This window comes from Eublepharis macularius, chromosome 4, assembly GCF_028583425.1.
Source record: "Eublepharis macularius isolate TG4126 chromosome 4, MPM_Emac_v1.0, whole genome shotgun sequence".
Lineage (NCBI taxonomy): Eukaryota > Metazoa > Chordata > Lepidosauria > Squamata > Eublepharidae > Eublepharis > Eublepharis macularius.
The window spans coordinates 65,236,870-65,262,560 of NC_072793.1; the positions used below are offsets into that span (position 1 = coordinate 65,236,870).

Sequence of the window (25,691 nt, forward strand, 5' to 3'; positions counted from 1 at the left end):
GAAGTTAGCAGGATTGTGCTAGGTCACAGAATATCCTTCTCCCCTACCAAACAACAAAATTCACAGAAGAGATTAATGAAGTTTCTATGAAAAATGAGTGGATGTGAACAGAAGAAAAATGCTCAGATTACGGAGGGGGATTTTAGTTGTCCAATGGACTTTAGAAAATGTCATGATGCGACATACCCCCATGGGTCAGTGATGACTTGGTGCTTGCACAGGGGACTACCTTTACCTTTAATGGACTTTAGATGTCCAAACTAAACAGGAACTACTTTTGGCTGACTGTTAGCTGTTCAGTGATGTTCTAACATCCATACCAAGAAACCTGGATAGGTGATGAAATATGGACTTCAGATATTTCCAGATGCTGATTATGTAAAAGTTGACTGGCATGGAGTACAATAATTCAGTGTTATAAATGGAATAGAGCAGATCCATGGAATCAAAGTCCTTGTTTGGCATGTCTCCTTTCACAGATTATTGACTTCTCCACTTCAGTCATTTGTAAGATTCTGTTCATTTGCATTGCACTGTTCCTGGAAACACTTACAAATACATTCATATCTGGCAAATGTAAAATATTCATCACAGGGCTGATTTTTAAAATCTGGTATTTCTCAATCCACTTCTGATACGAAAAAAATTTATATAATTATGGGAGTAAGCCGAAGCTGGTCTACTCACAAGTGTGTCCCATTTTATTTAATGGGGCTTACTTCCTAGGAAGTGTTTTTAGGATTGCAGCCTATGAATCATAGAGGTGGACATCTCTCTCAGAGATGAGTGACTACCACTACATAGGATGTAGTCGATGTATATTAAATGTTATCATATCAGCACCAGTCTTGGTATGATACGCAGAATAAAAGAGGATTACGTGTAATGCATTATTCCCATACACATGGGAAAACATAACAACTGTAAAGGGGTTCACTGCCTGAATTTGGGGACCTTAATGAATTGGAGTTTTATTCCATTCATACTGGACTGGTACACCTCAGTTTAACCCTGGTTGAATCCTATGCCTATTACTGAACCAGCTTGGAGTTGCCATTTCATCTTCTCCCTAGTCCCCTGTTCAGTGCGTATGTGTAATGTGCCGTCAAGTAGCTTCTGACTTATGGTGCCTCTATGAACAAAAGGCCTCCAGAATGTCCTATCATTAACAGCCTTGCTCAGATCCTGCAGACTTGTGGATGTGGCTTCCTTTGTTGAGTCCAGCCATCTCATTTTGGATCTTTCTCTTTTCCTACTGCCTTCTACTTTTCTTAGCATTGTCTTTTCCAGTGAGTCTTGTGTTCTTATGATGCGACCAAAGTAAGATAGCCTCAGTCTTGTCATTTTTTAGGGACTCTAGGGAGAATTCAGGCTTGATTTGATCTAGAACCCACTTATTTGTCTTTTTAGCTGTCCATGATATCCGAAAAACTCTCCTCCAGCCCCTGTGCAGAGGAACTAAATATTCTTCATGTGAGGGGGGTGTTGTTTGTTTGCTTAGCTATAGTTTCTAGTGAGTTACATATTTTGAGTACAGTATTTTAAAGTTTTGTTTTTCAGTCTGTTCGGCTCTCTCCCCACCCACATCTCTTCTCACAGGTCTATTTATTTTAGTTTTAATTTTGAAATAGAAAGGTGTTTTAATTTTTTTTAGAGGACTCTGTTGTGTTTCATAAAAGTTGTGACCATTTCAGGGTCTCTTGTCAAAAAACAGAGTATAAATGCAATAACATAAGCATAAATAGGTTCAACTAGCTCTTAAGACTTTGTCATGAGAAGCCAGTGATCCCCAATATGGTGCCCCTGGACACCACAGTGTCCACCAATGTACTTCTTCTTAGTCACTTGCTTCTTTCCAAAAGCAAGTCCAACCTGACTTTTTTCCACCTCAGTGAAGGTGCTTCAGAAGACTCCATGAAGACTTGTGTTTGGGTCTGCAAGCTGCTGCCTCCATCAGAGAAGAACACTTTGCTTGGAATTTTACAGCATTTGCCCTCCCCAAGGCAGTCATTTCATGACTGGTTCCATCTCCCGTGGCAGCCATTTGATGGTGGAGGCCATTATCCTTTCTTAAAATTCTATTAGTATCCACAGGCTACAGGTCCAGAGGAGTTAGCTGTTCTAGTCTGCAGTAGCAAAATAGAAAAGAGTCCAGTAGCACCTTTAAGACTAACCAACTTTACTGTAGCATAAGCTTTCGAGAACCACAGTTCTCTTAGTCAGATGCATGGAGGGTATGAAGAAACTGGTCAGATATATAGAGGTGGTGAGGGGAGGGGGGAGTAGATGCAACATGCACAATTTGAATTCTTATGATGGGCTTCTCTACCTGCTTATTCCCTACATAATAAATCTACATTCAAAAGATTCGTGACCGAATTAACCCTTTTGTAACCTTCCCCATAAGAAGGTTTCTGAGATTGATTTCCATATATATCTGAAGAAGTGGGTTGTGACTCATAAAAGCTCATATTGAAATAAATGTTGTTTGTCTTTAATGTTCCGTTGCACTTCTGTTTTATTTTGGATATTTCAACCTAATTTTCTTTGTGTCTGACACTCTGTCCTTTATGCCACCCTAGATGTCAGTGTTGAGAACTCCAGACTGTGCTGTTTGTTTTGCCTTGATTCCCTCGTGCCAGATATTGTAGATATAAAACCAGCAAACATGGAGGAGCTGACGGAAGTGATTACAGCTGCAGAGTTTCATCCACACCACTGCAACACCTTTGTCTACAGCAGCAGCAAAGGAACAATACGATTGTGTGACATGCGAGCATCTGCCCTATGTGACAGGCACTCCAAATGTGAGTATTTCTTGATACCGCCATGTATGGTGGGGGAAGGGTGGATTTTATATTATGGAATCTCTCCCAATGACAGGCATGTGTGGTTAAAAATTTTAATTATCAGTCAGAAAGGTAAAATCAAGATATGTAAGCACCATATTAACAAAAGATATTATACTTGCCAGCTGTATGGTATAACATCACTTTTCCAAATTCTTAACAATTAAGTGAAATTAGGGGTGTGCAAAAGAAAACAAACAAGCTGGAAATATACTCAGAAATTGCTGTGTCATTTTGTTAACGCAGCTTCCAGAATGCTGAACCAAATCCAGGGAACTAAATTGTAAGGAGTCTCAACAAAAAGTTTGTATGTTTCATTTCAGTTCATATCTAGCAGCAGCTGCAGGCAGGCACTGTGCTTGCCTCATAGGGCATCATCTTGTTTTCTTCAACAGTATTCACCAGATGAATCCAAAGGGGAGAAATCCCTTACATTATTCAGTTAACTCTGTTGGCAGGAACTGGAAATGTGTACAGTGCACATGAGTGCATATTTTTTTCTCCATCATTACCCAGGTAATGGCATTGTCTCCCTGCTAATTGGATCCTCGCAAGGGGAGACCCCTCCCTGCCTGTCAGCTTTGGAAATGTTTGGAAGGAGGAATGTGCAGACTTCAGTCTGAAAGACACTTCACTGGGAGTAAACACTGTTGAATAACATGAGATTTACATCTGAGTAGACCTGTTTGGGGGGTGCATTTTGGTTTGTTTTGCTGTACTACCTGGGCATTAGTGTGTCTTCCCCACCCATATCAGGCACTGCTGTGAGGAAAAGTGCAGTGGGGGAGAGGTTGCAAGCAGTCAGTTCAATCAATCAAACTTAATAAAATCCCTGGAAGACCTCAATCATAGGCTAATAACAACAATGTTTGATTTCTATACTGCCCTTCAGGACAACTTAATTCCCACTCAGAGCGGTTTACAAAGTATGTTATTATTATCCCCACAACAAAACACCTTGTGAGGTAGGTGGGGCTGAGAGAGCTCCTAGAAGCTGTGACTGACCCAAGGTCACCCAGCTGGCTTCAAGTGGAGGAGTGGAGAATCAAACCCACTTCTCCAGATTAGAGTCCTGCCACTACATCAAACTGGCTACAATTCTAAAGGCACTTCTCTGAGAGTAAGCACAAGGAAACATGAAACCAACAGGCAACAGCAGGACACTGTACTATATAAAAAAAGGAAAAAATGAACATAAAGCAGGATTGTTTTTAATGTTGATGTTGCCCTGCAGATGCTACCACTTTGCCAGCCAGTTTCTTGCCATACTGTGAGCCTGGCTGCTGACACTCGCCTTCTTCAGGGTCTGTTGTGTGTGTGTGTGGTGTAACTGACGAACTGTGCAATTTTGGTGCTGTTTAAGTGCAAAAAGAGCTGCCCCAAAGAGTCTGGAAGCCTACATTGCAGAGTGCGAGGCCAAAACTCATGGTAATGAAAAACCAAAACGGATTAGATCCAAGCCAGCTCTGCTCCATGCAGAAAAAACTAATAGCAGCACATAGTTGGTTCAGAACCCCAGATCCAAAACTGAAATTGAATTTTTTTCAGCACACACCTCTATGTGAAATAACTCCAACTTGGGCCAGGATTTAATTCTGTATGACCAAGCCTCAACTTTATGCTGAGCTGAGTAACATCTGAGCAGTCTTTAGCTTCTAATTCAGTGGATTTCAAGTATCTCAGAGGAATTGTTTAATGTCAAACTGAAAGTTCAAAGTACGTGGGGGAATGTAGATAGAGGGGGAATGAGAGAAAGCACATTTCATATACTGAATGTGTATGAAATGTGATTAGATCAATACTTTTTGTAATGACAGAAAAGAAATGTGAAATGGCTGCATGCAAGCACAATGACCATTTCCTTCCATCAGGAGCTGGATTTAAAAAATAACACAGTAAAAGTAGTATTTTTGGTAAGCACTAGTGGAAAGGATCCCATTTTCTGTACAGGTTCCTCTGGAGTGCTACCCTCCCCCCAGCGCACCCCTGGGATATTTAGCAATTTGGCCTCCTGTGTTGGGTTGCCCCTTGTCTCCCATAACTGCCCCAGAGGAAACAAAATCAAAAAGAGTCCAGTAGCACCTTTAAGACTAACCAACTTTATTGTAGCATAAGCTTTCGAGAATCACAGTTCTCTTCGTCAGATGCATGGAGTCACACAATAGCATGGAGAACTGCCAGGGCTCATTGTAGCAAGAATCAAGGCACGACCTCTCAAACTAAATACCTTTATTATCTAACAGGCACAAGTGCTAATGCAAAATACAGGAATACAGTGCCATCTAAGAAAATAAAAAGAAAGGGGGGAAATGCTAGCTTGAAGAATTTTACAATTCTGGCTACAGCTTTTCATGTGGAACATGCACACAAGGTCTCACATCTCACCCTACACACTTGCAACACACACAGAGAGGGACAGCAGTTTTATGAGAGGTTTTCAGCCATGTAGTCCCTAACATTGGTTAATCAGTCAGGGCTTTAGAGCCAGCCATTCCACTGGTTCAATAGAAAGGTGTTACAAATCAAAGAGCTGGTGATGTTTTCACACTGGATAGAAAAAAGCAGCCATCCATAAAGGCATGCTGATTTCCAGCCTGGGTAGTAGAACCAGAGCGACTCCCTTTGGCTCTCCATCACCATATCTGTCAAGCACAACCCCCCTCCCCCCCTACTCTTGCCTCATTCCATGACAATTAGATTCTCATTTGAAAAATCCAGATCTAAATCTGATTTTAATTTCTCTCCAGTTTTAGTGCTTCTAGATTTCCTCCCTCCTCCCCTCATGAGCGGAATACAATTGAAGGCTTCCTGCTTTTTGCTTTTACATCCAAATGCAGATTATTAGACAATCTGGAGTTTGGTTTTTTTTCTCCACAAAGGAGGACTTTAAGTCTAAACCATCGTTTAATCTGGGTCCTCTGCCTTTTTGGCTAAAATCAAGTGTGGGTTTAGAATCCAAGTTCGTGGGGAAGAAAAAAAAATTCTCGTTTGCCCTGAGTCATTTTGATGTCATAGCAAATGCAAGTTTAAGTTTTTCAAAAGCAGAGAGCCTTCAGTTGTGCTTTGTATATGAGGGGGAAGGAGATTCGGAAAGAGGGAGCTCAGGAGCATGGCAACAAGCCAGGTTTGTGCCTGTCCTGAACAAACCTCTCTTTGTTCATGAGGTCTGAAGGCAGCTTGAGATATCAAATTGCTGACCATGTACTATCCGTAACAACAAATAGAAGCGATCATAACTACCTGTGGCCTTGTTCACATGCGTCCATTGGTGTGTTGAAAATGTTTATATGTATATAATTGTTATTTTCTGTATGGAATATTAATTTGTGTCAATGCTTGTGTAGTTTTTTGTTTGGCATCTTTATGTAGATTTTTTCTACATAAAGTAGAAAAAAAATTTAAAAAATATTAATTGGCCAGATTCAAAATGAATTTGGCATGTGATGATACAATTTTGTGATTGCTTCACTAAACAGTTTGCTCAAAGCCTGCCATTCATTCATTCATCCCACATTTTCAGCATACCAGTTTAGTTGTATGAATTGTTGTAAGATAAGGAAAAAATAATATAGTAGTTAAAACAGAATATTGAAAGGGTTTATTGAATTTTGGCATCAGAGAAAATACAGAGGTGTACAGTTTACTTCATCCACTTTCTTTTATCTAGATTAAATTAATTAGATGTTTTAATCCATATTAAATTCTTATGCAAAATAAACACTTCAGAGGTGGCGTAATGGAGTCTAGTTTGATTTGACTGAGGATTAATAAACCAGAATAAATCATTCTTAAACTTGAATGAAGAATCCAGGGAGGATTTGATCTGAGTGAACTAACACAGTCCAGTTTAATCAGAACAGTTGTTTCCTGTAAACAAACCATGAGTTTTAGAGGGATGGCTTCAGTATGGTTTGCAGTGTGGGAATTGTTCATTTATTTCAAGAATGTAGAAAAACTGCTTCTTTTCATTTTTGTGAGCAGGGAAGGTTCTTGGGAGATTGTCAACAATTTACATGCTGAAAGCAGTAAAGAGAGCATTATGTTTTTGATGAGGACGTCTGTGCAAATTTTCTTCTCTTTTTACATAACTAGTCTTCAATATTTTGTTTCTGTTTCCTGACTGGGGATGACAATATGATTTACAGATGGAGGGTGCCTCCCTCTGTGTCTCATGGCCTTTTACAAATGTTTAATAAGTCTAGTATGTAGATATGATGCGTTTCAGTGAGTGGTGTCCTAAATATCAAATATTGTCTCATTTTTTCTTGAAATATTGTTAATGTTTCTCTCCAGATATGTCAAATATTGAAGGAAATGCTTTTCTTAAGCTTATTTTTCCATAATCTATAATATTGCAGAACTTTAAATTGTTCTCTAGTATTTAATAAAACACTGACTCCACCTAACTAGGTATAAAAATTACCTCTTTTCTTCCATTTCATGGGAGATTGAATAGCAATCAATTTTTTGCCTATTCAGAGGGTATAATTATCTCAAGAAGTCAATGGAAAGAAACATTTTTTTCAATATTGAAGTTGCCAGACTTTTGAGTTCAGACCAAACACTCCCCTTTCCGGAGTACACAGTCAATATCAGTGGTCAATAGATGGATTTGTATTACATAACAGATATTGAAGAATGCCTATGAAGAAGTGAATGTATGAAACGGGATTGGATATTATATGCCGGCCAAACCTGTAGGCGTGGCACTTTGAAGCTTCATGGCTTTGCAAACACCAGCAGGCAATTGCATAACAGCAGAAGATTGATCCCTGGCCCAAGGGAGGCCCGCCTGGCGTCGACCAGGGCCAGGGCCTTTTCGGTCCTGGCCCCGGCCTGGTGGAATGCTCTGTCTTGCAAGACAACGGCCCAGCAAGATTTGCTTGCATTTCGCCGGTCCTGTAAGACAGAGTTATTCCGCCAGGCATATAGCTGATGCTGGGCGGTGCCCTCCCCCCCCCCCCCCCGTGGAGGGGGGGTTAAACCATCGCCCCTATGCGAACACAGATGCATGTATGAACCGCTGTGCAGTATGAACCGTAACATTTAATGCTTTTAAATGTTTTTAAATGTATTATTTAATGCTTTTAAATGTTTTTAAATGTATTATTTAATGCTTTTAAATGTTTTAATGGTGGGTGATGTTTGTATTTTGTTATCCTCCCTGAGCCTGCAAAAGCGGGGAGGGCAGAATATAAATATAATAAATTAAATTAAATTAAATGATTTGACAGTTACCATTTAGATTTAACTTGAATGCCAGTGTTCATTTTAGCTGAATGATCTATTTTTGTATTGAATTTGTATTAATGTGGAACACTGTATTTCCCATCAGTTGGATATTGTACAAATATGCTTATTTATTGTCATATTTATTGTGCTTTCTGATGAAATTAGATATAGTTATTGTATATATGTCATTTATTAATGACATTACACTTTTTGCACTTAACATATAGATAAATTTATTGAAATGTATTGATATTGACTGTGTACTCCGGGAAGGGGGGTGTTTTGTCTGTTTCTAGAGTTTCCGGAGCAGCCCCTTTTGGTTTTAGACTTTTGAGTTCTCCAGAATTTTTCATTAGGCTGGATATCAAAAAAGCAAAAAACGGGAGAGGGTAGATAAAAAGATGTTTCAGGCCTGATCCTAAGCTCTCTTGTCTGTATCCTGTATAAAATGTCAGACATTGGGATAGATAGATGTGCTAGACTGAGCTGGACTGGAAATTTTGCTGATGATAGGGATACACGTTCAGATATTTCCAGTCCAACTGTATACTCGGCTGTACTCAGGGATCAGAGTGGTGTTCAGGATTCTTTGGAATCCTGGTATACGGGTCCTGAATGTTCCTAGAAATAGATGTGAATATTTGGGGCTCATGTTTTAAAGATAACAGGATGGGGGTGGGGGAGGTTCTTTTCATTTTACAGATTTTCCTAGCAACGGGAGGCAGTAGGAAGGGAGCTGAGCTCTCTCAGACAAATGGGATCATACGTAAGGGGAGCACTACCATTGTCTGCCCAATCATAGCAGTTCTCTCATACCTCTCCATTGGGCAAAGAGTTTAAAAAGCAGGCTCAGCTTCAGCTTGACCCTATTTATTTATTTATTTATTTATTTATTTATTTATTTATTTATTTATTTATTTATTTATTTATTTATTTATTTATTTATTTATTTATTTGGTATGGTCTGCTGCTGCTGCTGCTATGGTCTGCCTGTGCCTCGGATTAATTGTGCTGCCTGCTGCTTCCTGCCTGGGAAGACCTTCTTTTTGTTTTATGCAAGGATTGGTTTGCCCTTTGTTTTAAAATGTTATTTAAAATATTATCTTAAGGTTTTCTGTGTTTTTTGTTTTTGCCTGGGGTTGAGCAGCCTTTTTTCCTTTTTGATTCTGTTTTGAAAAAGAATTTCCCTTGGTTTTGTTTTGCACTTTTTAAAAAAGAGTTTAAATGGCTCGTGCTGTTTTGTTGGGTTCTTGGTTTGTTTCAGAATTGTGCTTGGACGAGGCGGGGGGGGGGGGGTCTACATTGGATTCTCTGGTTTGAGATTGGTTGTGTTGGGCTTGCCACATTCGTCTGTGGTTCTGTTGTTATTGTTTGGGTTGACATTGGTTGTATTGGGCTTTTTGGTTCTGTTTGCATTTGGAAGCTGTTGGCCAGTGATTGCTCTTGTGTGTTTGGCTATTGATTCTTTGCCCTGGAGAAAGCATGGAATTTTTCCCCCATAGGAAACAATAGGGGGGAAATAGGATGGCTGGGGGCACCTTGTCCATAAAAGTGGATCCTTAATCCAATTTGCTTGAAACTTGGGAGAGTTTTTAGTGGACAGGCAGGACCAAATTCTCAACAAGATTGCTGTCATTTGATAAAACACACACACCCCAAAAGAGTCCCCCCCCCCAATAGGGAACAATGGACCTGAAACATTTCAGAATTCTAGGCAGGGGGACAGGACCAAATACCATTATTAAACCTGTTCCTGAAACTCAAATCCTAATAATACAGGTTTTTTCATGTACACATCTCTCGATGATGCCCTTGGTAAAAAAAAAAATCAGCTTGTTTCTTCTGTGTCTGCCTATTGTATCCACTAGAGCTCAACTCTCATGCATAATCTAAGCATTATGTTGGAAGCCGGATTAATTTCCTTCACTTTTCAGCACCAGAGGTCTTGGCTTGACTTGTTCCTTTGTTCTGCTGCTGCAGTGTCCTTTAGTGCACATACAAGCTAACTGTGAAAACAAGTTCGATTTGACCCTCCCTTGACAGCTAATATTGATTTTCCTCTATCATTCTGAAGCATTGGCCCTCAGTCAATTGCAGTTCAGCAGACATGAAAGTTGGAATTGAAGCAGTTCATCAGAGTTCAAAATGAAATGCAACTCTAGATGATAGAGATGAAGTCTGCAAAGGAAATATTTAATAAGTGTTAGCATTTAATCAAAAGGCAGATTATATTGCAGTACTTCCCAATCATGCCTATTTGGTGGTCAGAAGTTAATATTGGTATAATATCCTGCCCTGGGTTGGCTTTAGAAAATTTATCCTTAGGTTGGAAATACAATATTTTAGTGCATGCACTTTATCTGCAGTAATGCAAATAAGAGCTAATCTTTTGGGTCAAAGAATGAGGGTTGTTTACCTAAGTCTCAGTGCAATCCTAAGGATACTTGGTAGTAAGCCTTACTGAATAGAACTGAGCAGGATTTCGAGCAGACCTGCATAAGATAGTCTTAACTTCAGAATCTAAGGTGCAGGACACTGTAGCTTCCCCATACCACAGTAGAGTTGATAGGCACCTTGATAGTATAAAAGAGCTAGCAAAATAAATGCTCATGAAGTTGAACTCCATTACTCTGCCTTCCTTGTAACTTGCTGTTCCAGTGGTAACTCCTAGAGAGAAGTCACTGTTTGCAGACTGATTTTGTTCTTTGCAGGTGGCCATTGTAGAGGAAGCAGTGACATACAGAGTATAGCCAGGTTTCCTTCACTGTGCAATTCAAGCAGTATCAAGGTCCCATCTCTGTATAGGAATATAAGAGGAATAAGATTCTTGGAAAGGTTCCAGCTTTTTAAAATCAGGGGTTTATAGTCCTCATGCTATATTGAGCTCTTTTCCTAGTGCCTTGGAAAGCCAGAATTCCTCTTCCTGCCAAACCTATATTCACAACAGCTGCAGAGTTGCATTTTTGTAATGGCAAGTCATTACCAACTATACATGGGTTTGCAGTATTCACCTGATCTCCATTACCTGCAAACTGTGAGCAATTGGGCAGATGATATTCCAGGATGAGTCACACGGGTCTCGGCTGGCCTTTTGGGGGCTGCAGTTATCATGTAAATATTAGTAGCTATGTATACAGCTCCCATGTGAAGGCACTGGGCTTCACAGAACAGCTGCTCCTTATGAGCACTGCTTGCTTGTGCCTCTAGAATGAGCCCTTCATACTCCCAAAACAGCCCTTGCAAGTTTAAACCTGCCCCAAGAAAGCGTGGGAAGTGCCAAAATGTTTCTGGAATGATACAAGAAGTTTATTTATTTATTTAAATGTTTACTGCTTTTTTGCTGAAGCCTTGATCTAAAATGTGTTTCTATATACACAACCACCAGGAATCTGTACAGTAGTTGAGTTTATCACTTCTTGATCTGGGGTTAATACAAAATGCTGACAATGGTCCCCCAGTTTCAGCGTAGAAGATGCCAGGCAACTGCAGGTAGATTTGTAAAGGTATAGATGGATGCAGATCAGCTGGCAAGAAGCAGCTAATGTAGGTAACCATCAGTGTCAATGGTCACAGAAAATGTCCTTCCAGTGACAAACTTTTTAGAAAACTTTTTATGAACCTCCATGGGACTGGTCTTGTTCCTAAAACCTATTGGGTACCCAAACATTCCCTAAGGAAGGGAGTATAACTAATCACAGGCTTTACTGTTTAGAGTATATATTTGGGCTCTGCTGGCCAGCTCTCTTTCTCTCTCCCTATGGAGGGCCTAATGCATTCCTCCTCTCTTGAGGGGCTTCCATGTTCATGCCACATGGGTGACCAGTCCCTCAAGACACAGCCATCCTGCTGCAGTCCAAGAGGTGTTGGCCACCTCTCTGTCTCATCCATTCTTTTCTGTATGGGAATAGAGGGGATAGCGCAACCATCTCCAGGGAGCTGGGTTTTTCTGCTGTGTCCAACTCCACTCTCAATTCATTAATGTCCCTGAAGCAAACCATGGACACACCTGGGTGGGCTCATGCCAGCCTCCAGGAGGCCATTTGAAGTCACTTTCAGTCTGCATTGATCCACTTCTGCTCAGATTGGGAGTCTTCCACTGCCACTGACCCAGCTTCTTTTCCTCCCTTGTAAAGGACTGGGTACTGTTCTCCCTATAGTGGACTGTTGTGCATATCTCTTTGTTTTAGGAACATGGCCTAACACTGAGAAAAAACTGCTGCCTTCTGAAGAATTGCTCTCTTTTTCAATTCAGAAAAAATGTCAACTTTTGTACCATTATGGGAAAATTGAAAGCCAAGCCTCCCTTTGGGGAGAAGGTCGTTCTGTGGATGAAAAGTCATCCTATGCAACCTATTAACCATACTTCTTGTGAGATTCCCAGTCACCTCATAAGAAAAGGCTTTGTGCCTTTATCATGAGGCCAAAATCAACAAAAAAGAGAGAAAATAGATTCAAATTGCATAGCTGCTCAAGGATATAAGATAATACATGAATGGACAACCTAGCTCTGTGCGAGACATCTTTAACAAAATTTGAAGCAACCCTGTTGCTGGAGAGGACTTAACCTTATAGTCAAGCTCCTACTGCTACTGCAAGTAAGGCAGGAATATTCTTCAGACAGTAAGTGCAGGAGCAGTTTTCTTCCTTCCTTGATACAAGGCTAGAGGGGGAGTACATAGCTGCAGGTGCTTGTCTCAAAGGAAGATTTCTCTGTGGTAGGAGAACAGCATAGACCTATTGGATGACGTAGGATCAGCCAAGTCTAAACTGGTTAAATATAAAACAGAGTTGCAAGGACATTGTGGGTAAGAACATCATGACAAAAACATATCTGAATCTCTAGGGCAGGGCAAGATCCCTGATGCTTCACACAGAAATGATACTTCCTCTTCATGGACATTTAAGCTTACAGAACAGCCCTACTAAGTATGGTAACTCTACAGAAATGTGGAGTAATTATCCATATTCATCCATTACTACTCAATTGGTATTTTTAGCTGGGGCCAATCCCTTGTTGACTCAGTTGGGAATTTTCGTTGTTGTAGATTTTCCGGGCTGTATGGCCATGATCTTGGCATTGTAGTTCCTGATGTTTCGCCAGCAGCTGTGACTGGCATCTTCAGAGGTGTGGCACCAAAAGACAGAGATCTCTCAGTGTCAATGTGTAGAGAAGATGTTGGCAGGTAATTTATATCTACCTGCTAACATCTTCTGTACACATTGACACTGAGAGATCTCTGTCTTTTGGTGCCACACCTCTGAAGATGCCAGTCACAGCTGCTGGCGAAACATCAGGAACTACAATGCCAAGATCATGGCCATACAGCCCGGAAAATCTACAACAACTAACGTTCTCCGGCCGTGAAAGCCTTCAACAATATATCAGTTGGGAATTAATATCTGCATAGAATGGCAATCTCTTGTACCTAAAGATAGCCATCTTATTTGGAACAGATCCAATATTTGGTAATTAAGTGATGATAGAACCACAAATGAAGCACCAGTTGCCATGGTACCATTTAAGACACTGATTGTGAGAGTTTATTGAGTGAAAATACGCATCGGGTCTTTGATAGCCAGAGAGTTCACAGATTTCTGTTTTTTCAATTTTCACTTGGCATTTGGTAGCAATTGCATATAATGAAGATGGGAAATGTGGGAAGCAAAGTCATTTATGTCTATCTTTTGATGAATAAACCACAAAGCAGGCATTGTTTTAAAACAGTCTTAGGAAAAATACAGAAAAAGGGATAAATCAGATTTTGAGTATAGATCTAGTTCAGACTGGAACTTTTACCTCCTCATACATAAAGATGCAAGAATAACTCCAGCAGCACAGTAGCAGTTCCTGGTGTTTGACAGCAGGCCTCAAGCAGTAGGAAGAGTGGGAGAGTGCCCTAGATAGCTGGAGCAGTGGTAGGTTTTCTCTGCTCCAGTGCAGTTGTTGCCCAGATTTTGACAGGAAGGGGGCTCCTGTGTGTCCACCTCTCTGAAGTGGCAAGAGCAGCAGAATATTAGAGTGTTTCTTTCCCTCTCAGACTGACTAGTAAAATGGGAGCTATTTCTGGCAGTGGGGCTGAGGAAATGAAGTGGAAATGGCCGAGGAATTGAAAGAAAATAGGGAAACGGGAAAACCCGGCAGCCCCTTCAAATTAAAATTGGGGGGAGGTAATACTGTCTTCTACAAAGAAATTAAAATGTGGATGTGCTCATTGACATTTAAGGTGAGAAACAGTTGAAGAAAATGAGCAGTGTGTTCTCCAGTAGGGTGCTCATGGCTTTGCTGTGAGATACGGTGGAAAGGGAGAGTTGTGAGATGAAGTTCAGAATTAATAATTTAATTTAATTGATTGCATTTCTGGTCCACCCTACTCACAAGCGGGCACAGGGCAGGTAACATCTCCATATGAGAGCTCTGAGCAAAAGCCAGGAATTGTGAGACTCTGTCACAAGGGTCCCAAAAGGATCGTGTGGCAATGATGCTCCACTTTTCCACCATAGTGATGGTGACAGTTGCCTGGAATAAGGCTCTGAAGTTGGGAAGTGGTGGTACCACTTTCTTTTATCCCAGAGCCCTAGAATTATCTTACCCAAGCCTTTAGCCTTTCTTCCTTTTGAGGGGCAACAGGCTGTAAACAATGCCAATGACTAAAAAGACAGAGGACTGCCTTCTTTTCAACCTTTCCCTGTCCTGACGTTGACTGGGAACAGAGCAGCTAGGTTACCAGTTTCAAGGTGGGAGTTCTCACAGAATTACAGCTGATCTCCAGAATACAGAGATCCAGTTCCCTGGAGGAAAGAGCAGACTGTATTAGATCCCCTCAGAGCTGCCTCCCCGAACTCCACCCTCCTCAGGCATCCCCCTCAAATTTCCCTTGCTGCACTTGGAAACCTTAATGGCAGCAATGTTAGCAGATCCCCTTAGTAAAGCAGAGAGAAGTCAGGGGAGAAGGACGAAGCCATCACATATCTGGTGCAATGTCTGTTTCTCTAATCAGAGCATATGGGTGAATGATGTTGGGATTAAAGATTCTGCTGACTATTCAGAATCTTTTTTTGCTTCTCTGGGACTCATGTAACTTTAGGGACAGGACCTCTGGCCTTCCCTGTACTCTGCTGCATCTGCTCTACCTATTTTTGGAATTCCTCCGTGCCTTTTTTTTTCATTTGACAGTATTGCATCTGTTGTAAGTTTTTTCACTTGCTCTGGATTTTGGTATTTTGGTGATGGTTGCAAGTTTTGTCTTTCTACCCCATCAGCAATAGTCTGCCTTGTACTCTGCTGTCACTGAAATAGTACTGCCAAACTCAAGTCAAGGATACAGAAAACAGCGTTAATAGAAATGATATAGCTATTAAAAATTCCTCCCAAATCCTGCCCCCTGGTGTGCTTGAGCCTATAATTATTATAGCAGCGACAAGCCCTCGTGGTATTGAGATGCTTTACACAAACCAGTCAGATCTTGATTTTTCTGTTGTTGAAGTTTTCGTTTTGCTTTTTGAAAAACTGCATGTCATCAAATCTCCTGCTGGCAGCTAATGGACCTCAAGCTGGAGGCTGCTGTGAGCAATGCCATTTCAGATTTGTAGAAAGATCATTTATCCTGGCACTTTAGGTTCCCCCCACTACCACCACTGTACTCACCAGATTCCAGAATTCAGGATTTCACAGCTCAGCATTCAGTTAGAGAATGAATAAAACTGAAGAACATTTGTGCTGAGTGGCGAGTTCCACCTTGGTAGCATTTTTCCAGTTTATCAAGCAGCTGCTCTGACTGCCAGCTTCCAGTATTTTTTTTAAAAAAATGTTTGATAGCATATTGTCCTTCAAAGGGCAAGGGTGGAAGCATCACAGCATTTTCACTACAAATTTAGGGCTTGTATTCAGCTCAGAAGAAACTAATCTCCTAAATGTCCTTATGCTACAATGACATGTGTGTCTTGTTTTATGTACACGTTACATGTCCAGTCCTAGCCACAGAAAGGGACTGTGTGTACCCTCATATGTTGCTACTTGTAGCCTTCTCCTTTTTGCAGGTTGCAATGCAAAATCCATTAGATGAATTCATCTGTGTACACAGGATTACAAAACTTCTTGAAGTACCTTCACACATAAAAGTATGCTGTCAGAGCTCTTCTTGGATGTTCTCACTGGCATGCTCTGTTTGTTCTGTAAAAATAGACCCACCCCAGTTCATTAATGAAAACTTGAAAAATACAAGTTTAACCTGTGTCTCCTGCCCCAGTTGACCCACTTCTGGTGCCATGGAGGCCCGTGCCTTACAGATCTGGAAGAACCATAAATGGGTGGTTTTTTCATTTCCCTGTGAGGTAGGTTAGGCTGAGAGAGGGTGACTGGCCCAAGGTCGCCGAGCAAGCTTCCATATCAGAGCAGGGATTTGAATCTGGGTTTCCCAGACCTTAGTCCAACACCCCACCCACTACATGACACTGGTTATTTTGTCCTGTTGCATTTTAATTTAGGAAATTAGTACTTTATGATCCACGTTTTTAATGCCATCGAAGACCACTGTAAAGTGCCTTATATAGAAATATTGAAATGCATCTCCCTGGTGATTATTTCTTAGAAATAAAAAGCAAGAACTTTTCAAGACTTCAGAGTCATCACTGGATTTTGTTGCCCTTGTAATTATGCAGGAGAAGAGTATTTGCAGAAGCAGCCAGACTATTGGGGAAACATAGCCTCACATGGCCTTATTCTTAGGCCTTGTCAGAACTGTGGCTAGATAATGTCCTTACTCCAGACTACCCTCTGCAATTAGACAACAGTCCATTGTTTCCAAAGGTTTTTACTGAAGAATTAGTTCATTATAGTCCACTAGCCTGAATACAATATTCAGGATGGTACATATGCATTGTTACCAATGACAGGCAAAGCATGAGGTACAGAGTAACAGATCCCAGCAAGCCCAACCTCCCCCCACAGTTCTCAAAACAACCCCTTTGAAGTTAGGAGAGCGAAAGTTTCTCAAGGCCGGTTCTTGGTGGAACAGCGGTAGCCAAAACAATCCTTTTCTGTGAGATAGCTGCCTGGGAACCTTGGCACCTGTGAAGAGAGCACTTAAACACTGAAAGGATTAAAAATGGAGTCGGTTAAGCAAAGGCATACAAGAAAGCATTCTGGACCTGACAGGCCTGTCTGTTTTTGCCCTCCATTTAGAACTTTCAGAATAACTTGCACAATATGGTATAGTTCTTGATAAAATAAAATTATTTTTGCATGAATCTCCTTCATCTGAGGTGTCTGGAACTGGCATTGCTAGGACTTGCTTACATGTTGCACTTTTGAAGGAGGGTTTCTTTCCCTATCCCTGTGGTAATGTCCATATGATTTATTTCTGATACGTACATCTTTCAATGCCAGTGATTTAAAATCATCAGGGTTTTTTGTATTTTACTCTCATTTAGGTATTTTACTCCCTTTATTGCATTTAGGTAGGAAAAATCCAAGGCATACTTATAGGATGAGGGAGATTTGTCTTGGCAGTAGTACATGTGAAAAGGATCTAGGGGTCTTAGATCATATACTGAACATGAGTCAGCAGTGTAATGCTGTAGCTAAAAAAGCAAATGCAATTTTATGCTGTATCAACAGAAGTATAGTGTCCAGATCACATGAGATGATGGTATCACTTTTCTCTGCTCTGGTTATATGTCACTTGGAGTACTGTGTTTTAGACACCACAGTTGAAGAAGAATGTTGACAAGCTGGAACGTGTCCAGTGGAGGGGTCTGGAGAACCAAGTCTTATGAGGAAAGGTTGAAGGAGCTGGATATGTTTAGGCTGGACAGGAGGTGACTGAGAAGTGATATAATAACCCTCTTAAAGTATTTGAAAGGCTGTCACATAGAGGATGGAGTGAAGTTGTTTTTTGTTGCCCCAGTGGGTTGGACCAGAAACAGTGGGTTAAAAGTAAAGCAAAAGAGTTTTTGGCTAAATATTAGGAAGAATATAGCCCTCCTAGATGGCAGGCCTGGCTGCTGGGTCCGGGGGCAGGTTTGCCGCCCCGGAAGGGGAAAAGGCAGTTTGCCTCTTCCCGGGCATCCGGGCATCAGACGGGGGCAGAGTTAAGGGCTTAATAGGCCGGCTCTGTTCCTCTGGCCTTCAGTCATGGCCTCGTGCTCAGGCAGAGAGGAGTGTGCTCGGCTTGCTCCTCTCAGGAGAGTGCGGAGTAGCAGCAGAGGGTTGCTCCAGTGGTAAGGCGATGACAACAGTGGAGAGGAGATCAGCGGCTGGTGAAGGCGGTGGTAGCAGCAGCAGTGCTATCAGAAGCAGCAGCTTTGGAGGAGTAGTGCTGCTTCTGCACCATGACACCTCCCTGGAATGCAGGCTATGGCCCAGCTGCCCTTCTCCCCCTTTTTGTGAAGGGCTTCTGCCCAGCCCCAGCCACTGGCTAACCTCCCTTTAGCCTGTGCCATGTTAACGCAGTGGGAGTGGCAGAGTGGTTTGCTGTGCAGGACTAGCAGGTCACTGTTTATCAGAGCCAAGTAGGAATTTTTTCTTCTCCCTTAATTGGCACAACAGGGGAGTTGTTTTTTGTCTTTCTTGCACTGTGGGAGGTAATAAGTATTGGAGGTGTGGTGGTAGTGTAAATAGTTTAGCCACTGGCAGGATAGGAATGTGGTTCTCAAACTTTTTTTTTATTTCTAAACTTACTGTACTTTTGGGGACCCGCTTGCAAATTAATGGCACGCTACTTTCCGTTTCTCCAGTATACATCATCGGAATTTTAAAGAGACATGCATTCAGTTTTACTGGTTGGAAGGTATTTGTATTTTTTACTAGAGTATACATATAATAAAAGGTAAGAATTGATCCTAAGAGAAGTATACAGGAATTTCTTCTCCTGTCTTTACCACCAAGCCCAAAGTTATTGATTTTGTAGTCTTTATAACCAATATACCTTAGTATTCCGGATAGCTTATTCCCTGCACAGGTCCCTAGCTTGTCTCAGTACCAAAAAGGTAGCATGTAGAAAAAATAATGCATGACTGCAGTAGTAGAACCTCAGGTGCAAGTTAGATGTAGCATATTCCCATTAAACCAGTGGGGTTTCTTTAACTTTGTACTTTAGTTCTACTAATTTCAGTGGGAGAGTTGCAACTTTGCAGAATTCTACCTATGCTGTTTATGGTCCATTCTTTTCCGTAAAATGACAACTAGTATTATGTCCAAATGTTATCCTAACCATCAATAAATTTGCCACTACAGGAATGATAGAAGTAGGAATACTTTAATATTTATCACATTTGACCCAAGCTTTCTTGACCTTTTACCATATTTTACTTTTTTTCTGTACAGTTTTTGAAGAGCCTGAAGACCCAAGTAACAGGTCATTTTTTTCTGAGATCATCTCTTCAATTTCTGATGTTAAGTTCAGCCACAGTGGGAGGTACATCATGACCAGGGACTATCTCACGGTCAAGGTGTGGGACCTGAACATGGAGAACAGGCCTATTGAGACATACCAGGTATTTCTCTTTCTGTGTTATTGGGAAGCTGTGACTTAATGGGATGCGGACTAAAAGGAAAATGTATGAACTACTTTGTACAGTGCTAGGTATGCTGTTACTATTGTGGGATATTTTTAAGTTTCTTGGTAAGAATCTTTCTTTCAAGTTGGAATCAAATGAACATTTTAATCCTAAATTTACAAAATGACTGAAAATGCACAAGGGTTTAAACACCAATCAATTTTACTTTATTTTAAAGATATCTAATCCTTCCTTCTACTGATAAAAAAGGATGAGACAGAGATGTTTTTGGTTATTGGTGTCATTTGGCCTTTGAGTTTAGAATTCTTTGGGAAAGCAAATGGTTCCTTCAGAGGTGAAAGGCTAAAGGTCAAATAAAACACTCAAACTATTAGTCCATTTAGACCAGTGCTAGATGGCAGCAAGTCACCAGGGTCTCCAGCAGAGAAGGGTTCTTCCCAATACTGCTACTGGAATCCTTGAACTGAAGATACCAGGGATTGAACTGGAACCTTCTGTGTTGGATCCATATGCTTCATCACTAAACTATAGCCCTATCCAAATGACTTTGACCCATGGCATGGTCATTTATCATAGCCTGTGGGATTCAAAGAAGGTGATGATGCAAGATTCCTTATCTAGTAGAGAATCTGTTTTAGTCTTTGGAAAAGGAGGTGTGTTACACCCACAACCTCATGGAAAATTTACTGGATAATGATACCACATTCATTTCCAGCTGCCTGGTACTGGTGATAGAAACTTGCAAGGTGGTGTGTGAATTGAATTTTGGACAGCTTCTCCCTTGTTACCCATAGAATATCTCTTAATTTTCCTTTCCTCTCATCTACTGCCTTAGTGATATATTCTTTTGAAGTCCCCCTTCCCTGCCCCTTTTCTCCAATTAAGGAAAGTTCCCACTGCTAGTGTAGCTTTTGTCTTCCAAGTATTCCAGGTAGTGATGGTGGTCAAAAGTGCCATCAAGTTGCAGCCAATTTATGGCAACTCTATAGGGTTTTCAAGGCAGGCTGGGCTCTCTCCTAATAATATTTCAGAGAGAATAAAGAATGGATTTGTTCACTGTAAAACAAGTACCTTGATATGTAAGTTGCTGAGTTGCAGAGAAATCAGTTTAAAAATCAAGCTTTAACATATCATTCCTACATAATCCTTTTTTTTTCATTGTTTGTTTCTGTGTCTGTCGTTAGGTTCATGATTACCTCCGCAGCAAACTGTGTTCCCTCTACGAGAATGATTGCATTTTTGATAAATTTGAATGTGTGTGGAATGGGTCTGACAGGTGAGGATCATCATAATTTGTTATATGAAAAGTTTTGTTTTCCTCTGTAAACTTCCCAAAATTTCTCTTTTTTCCCTCTATTTTTTATTTTTCTAGCTTCATTGTGTGGGGTTTGTCACTGAATATCAGAGGTTTAAATGTGATGTCAGATCAAATTTAGAATCATATATCAGAAAAATATCAGTTATAGGCCTTTTTTGCCCAGGTGATTTTCGCTGCTTTTGGCCCCATACCTTTTTGTGTTTTCTTCCAAATTCCATATGCTAAATTCCTCCTTCAGATTTCAGTATGGCATTTTCAAAAATTGTCTTTGGATTTTCTGCCTGTGCTTATTCCCCGATGTTTTTCTTGGTGCATTTTTCAGACAGCTTTTTCAATCATGCAGAATTTCCATTCTTTTTCCTCCCGTCTTGTTCCATCCCCCCGCCCCCAGCATGCCACTTCTCGCTGATTGGTCTCAACATGTTCCCCTCAGTTCCTCCCTCTCCCTCCTCCTCCTCCTTTCCTTGGCTTTTTTTGTGAAGGAAACTTTATGATGTTATAACATTATGATGTTGTTGTTATCTCATTGTGTTGGTTTGCCCCCAGTGCCAGCCTCTGCCTCCCTGCTCAGGGTCAGCTTATGCGGGGCTCTCCAGTTTGGACAGTGGGGAGGGGGTTGTAAATCCTAAACAAAAATGTCTACTCAGAGTATGGCTATTCTTTATCGGGGAAATTCTTTTTTAAACCAAGCATCATAATATTATAACATGATTATGCTTGATGAAAAAAGATCCCTGATACAGGATAGTCATTCTCCAAGTAGACATTTTTGTTTAGGATTTACACATCATCCAAACAGGAGAGCTGACCCGGAGCTGGGAGGCAGAGACCAGCACCCAACAAAACACAATGAGATAACAATAACGTTACAATGTTACAATGTCATGCAATTTTCTTCACACAAAAAAGAGAAGTACCTCATAAGAATATAATGATGGTTAATTTGTGCTGTGGTTACATGGATCTCTTTTAGATTTCTATGCTTTTTGGTTTAAAAGTTCTATGTTTGAGGTGCCTCTGCACCAACATTGCACACACACTATGTTGGGTTTCTTTTCACTTTCATTTCTCTTTTGCTTTCCCCCCCTACTGCTAACGCCTTAGTGCTAGGTGCCTTTGGTCATCATAACATAATAACAGAATTGGGCATACATGAAAATAAAAAAGGGGGTGATGTGACGACACTGGTGACGCCAACAGTGATTCCAACAATGACGTTCAAACCTTGCCACATAACCTTCATTTCATGGCAGTGTGGACAAAAAATGATGGCATGTACACCAGGATTAAAAGTGGTGTGCGGAAAGGTTGGTGGCCAAAACGAGTCTAATCCATAAGGAGTGAACACTCAAAAAGAGAGGAATAAATGGCCCATGCAGAAAAGGCCATAGTCTTAGAGCTCTTCCAGATGTTGGCAGCTCCTCCAGGATCAGAACACCAATACAAGAAATGCAGCAAGAAGTACCTGAAAGAGAAAATATTTCCTAATGCAAGGATTGGGCTACGGTGGTTGGTTAGGCACTATGGTTACTAACAGTGCAGTCCTTAGCAAAGTTACACACTTCTAAAGCATGTCACTTTGTTTAGGGTTGCACTGTAAACCACTTACATTGATTCTCCTAGTCTATTCAGAATAGTAGCAGTTGGCTTGCGGATTGTTACCTGAAGTGATTTAAAAAGAACACGAAGCAGTGTTTATTTAGGAATACTGAGATATCTGTGATAGGGAAACTACTAGATTACTCTGATGACACAGTTCTAGTTTCTACTCTGGTAAGTTAATGGAAATGGTACAGCCGCTCCCCTCCAGTATTTCTCATCCTATACTGTCAAGCTTCTCCTCACACCTTGTTCTTGGAGGAGAGGTCTGCAGGGTCTGTACAAGTGAATATTATGTTGCAGCAAGTTGTGGCAGCAGGGGATTGGGAGTGCAGTATAGGAGGAGGGTGGCTAAACAATGCTGGGGGGTAAAGAATAAGATTCAGGGGAACTCAACAAGGCATTTAATCTCTTCTGGCATGCCATATGGTCCAACTCTCCTCCATTCTCTCTGCTTTCTTCTCAGTGTCATCATGACTGGCTCCTACAACAATTTCTTTAGAATGTTTGACCGCAATACCAAGCGTGATGTGACCCTGGAGGCCTCGAGGGAAAACAGCAAGCCCCGTGCCATCCTGAAGCCCCGCAAAGTCTGTGTTGGGGGCAAAAGGAGAAAAGATGAAATTAGCGTGGACAGTCTGGACTTTAGCAAAAAGATCCTGCATACAGCTTGGCATCCTTCAGAAAATATCATAGCAGTGGCAGCAACAAATAACCTGTATATATTTCAAGACAAGGTTAATTAGGAGGGGAAAAAAGATAATTCCTTAGGATTCTTATGTATTGAATACTAGCAAACATAAGTTTTTAATTGTTTCTTCTGTTTTCTTCTCCTTGTTTCTTTCCTTATTCCTCTGCAGATGTTAATTATGTAGAGGTAAGCACTCAGATTCCAGATTCCAAACTCATTGCTTCTCCCAAAATGTTAAGAAATTAGGCTGACAAAACCTGTTAGGAACATTTTACTTCTAAGTGTTAAGAACTACCAAGTTACACTATTAATTCAACAGCAAGCTTAAGTTATTTACATTTTTTCTTTTTCTCAGTGCTCACTAGAGGTTTTAGTTTCTTTTTTTTAAAAAAAGTTCTAGACATCTGCCAATTCTCTCTTATCAAACAGGAATTCAGGTTCCATTGCCAGTTCATTCATGTAATTGTCCTTTTCAACTGGCGTATTCCTTTTATCAACTCAGGGCCTTTCCAGCTTAACATTTGTTGTGCATGTTTATGGCACAATAAATGTGATGATGTAATTCAGTTGTGAGAAATGCAAATAGTTTTTTGTCCTAGCTAGCGCATCTGTTGCAAAGACACAATATTTTGTTCTGAGGAAATGCCATTCTCCCTGCACCCTTCCTCAGCTAGAGGATCCATTGCATTTGAAGTGCCATACTATATTACCATCATGGACATCTATTGGCTAGTATCCATAACATCCCTGCTGGGCAATGGCATACTCTTCCGCCATGGCTACATCATGAGCTTCGTTTTGGAAGGGTGCAATCCAGTTACACTTTTTACACACCATGATTCCAGTGGGAGAGATTTAAGCACTTGTTCAACTTCCATTGAAATAAATACAATCTAGAACATATTTGGTTGTAGCCTTTTAAAAACTCTACCAAACATAAGGACCAGGCTAATCTTCTGCCACCTCTCCTCCCACCCAGCAATGTCACAATTCAAACCATGATTCTTTTGTTCTTTTCCCCTTTAAAATTGGGTCTGAAATAAGTCTTTTCCTGCCTCCTTGTTAAAGCATAAATCTACCCTGCTCAACTTAAAAAAAAAACACTACAGCAAATATCTTACTGTTGTGCAGCACAGCTCTAGCCCAGCAGCCAAGGCCCCCTTACTTCATTATGTGTACAAGATAGTGCACTCTTTGTAGTGAACCAGGGGAGGGGGAATCTCATGTATCTGGAAAGGCCCCGATAGAGAAAAAGCAAAGATAAGACAGAAGGAAAAGGTGCACAGTAGGAACATTTGGACCCATCATTCACTGTACTGAAGATTGTTTCCTTCCTTCTTCATACCCCACAAACAGCCTGCTGTGGATTTGGCTGTACTGATCCTGTGGTGCCTTTTGCTGGTATATGAAATATCTTAGAAACAATGCTTCCAAATTTGCAATTATTGCAAAACAAAATGAATCTGAGCTTTCTTCTGCAATTCCTGTGGTAGTGTTTTTTGTTTTCGTTTTCTTCCTTGGTTGAGATAATTTAATTGTTCTCTATTAATTTCTTGCATGTCATAAATATGTTCTCAACTTTTTCTCTTCTCCTTTTTAAGTTGTATGTTTTCTAAGGATTTATTTATTTATTTATTTGAACAACATTTTTCTCCCCTTTTGAAAGATGAACTCAAGTTGCTAATTTTATGGCATTTGAAAAAAAAGAAAACCAAACCAACATGTATTATTATTATTGCCTGGCTGCTTTCTAAGAGAGGTTTTCCATGGTTCTGCAGTATGAAGATTAGCTACACTAGCTCTTCGTCTTTGCATGGTAAACTGCCCTGTTCTACTACAAGGATAATCCAGATCCCTTCTTTATTTGAACAATTTATCAATTTGGTGAAAATTAAAAAAGTTTTTAAAAAGAAATTGCAATCAGAGAACAGAATCTACAAGAAATAAAATTCAGTATGTTCTTTGAAAAGGTGGATATTTGAAGATCAATGTGCTGTGCTTTTTTCTGATTGTGGAAAGTGGGACAGTAGCTCCACCCTTTGTGATTGCCATGAAGCATACAAGAATTCCCGAGTACGCTGTCCAGTAAAGGATGATTGAAAGCCCACCCTTTCCTGTACCGGCCTGTGAACTCTTACACCTCACCAATGAGACTGTGACTTTCTCAAGAGGCATCTCAAGGCCACATAAAACCTGGGGGACATGGATTTCATCATGGGGGGCAAGAGAAAATCTTCAAATATTTGGAACAAAGCTTTTAAATGCTATTACACTACTTTATAACCTGTCTGCTCCTCATGGGACAACTGACAACAGGGACAAATTAGTTTTGCCTTGTTTAAAGGAATGATTACCGGAAAAAAGTATGCTGGCTTATAAATTTATTACAAGCAATGGCTTTCCGGAGTAACCTCGTTTTTTTTAAAAAAAATGAAATGATAAAAATAGCAGGAGAAAATGAGTCATTTTTCTAAATAAAAAGTCC

The 25,691-nt window shown here is 40.6% G+C and overlaps 1 protein-coding gene across 3 annotated transcripts in view; it reads left to right on the forward strand.

Moving 5' to 3' along the window:
* Nucleotides 1-23,261, forward strand: part of PPP2R2B (protein phosphatase 2 regulatory subunit Bbeta) — a 315,483-nt gene extending 292,222 nt beyond the window's left edge. For all 3 annotated transcript variants that reach the window (XM_054977071.1, XM_054977070.1, XM_054977072.1), the window contains exons 6-9: nt 2,643-2,807; nt 19,405-19,574; nt 20,783-20,874; nt 22,982-23,261. In XM_054977071.1, the coding sequence (XP_054833046.1) occupies nt 2,643-2,807; nt 19,405-19,574; nt 20,783-20,874; nt 22,982-23,261 (707 nt within the window). The remainder of the gene's footprint in view (nt 1-2,642; nt 2,808-19,404; nt 19,575-20,782; nt 20,875-22,981) is intronic.
* Nucleotides 23,262-25,691: the final 2,430 nt, after the last annotated feature.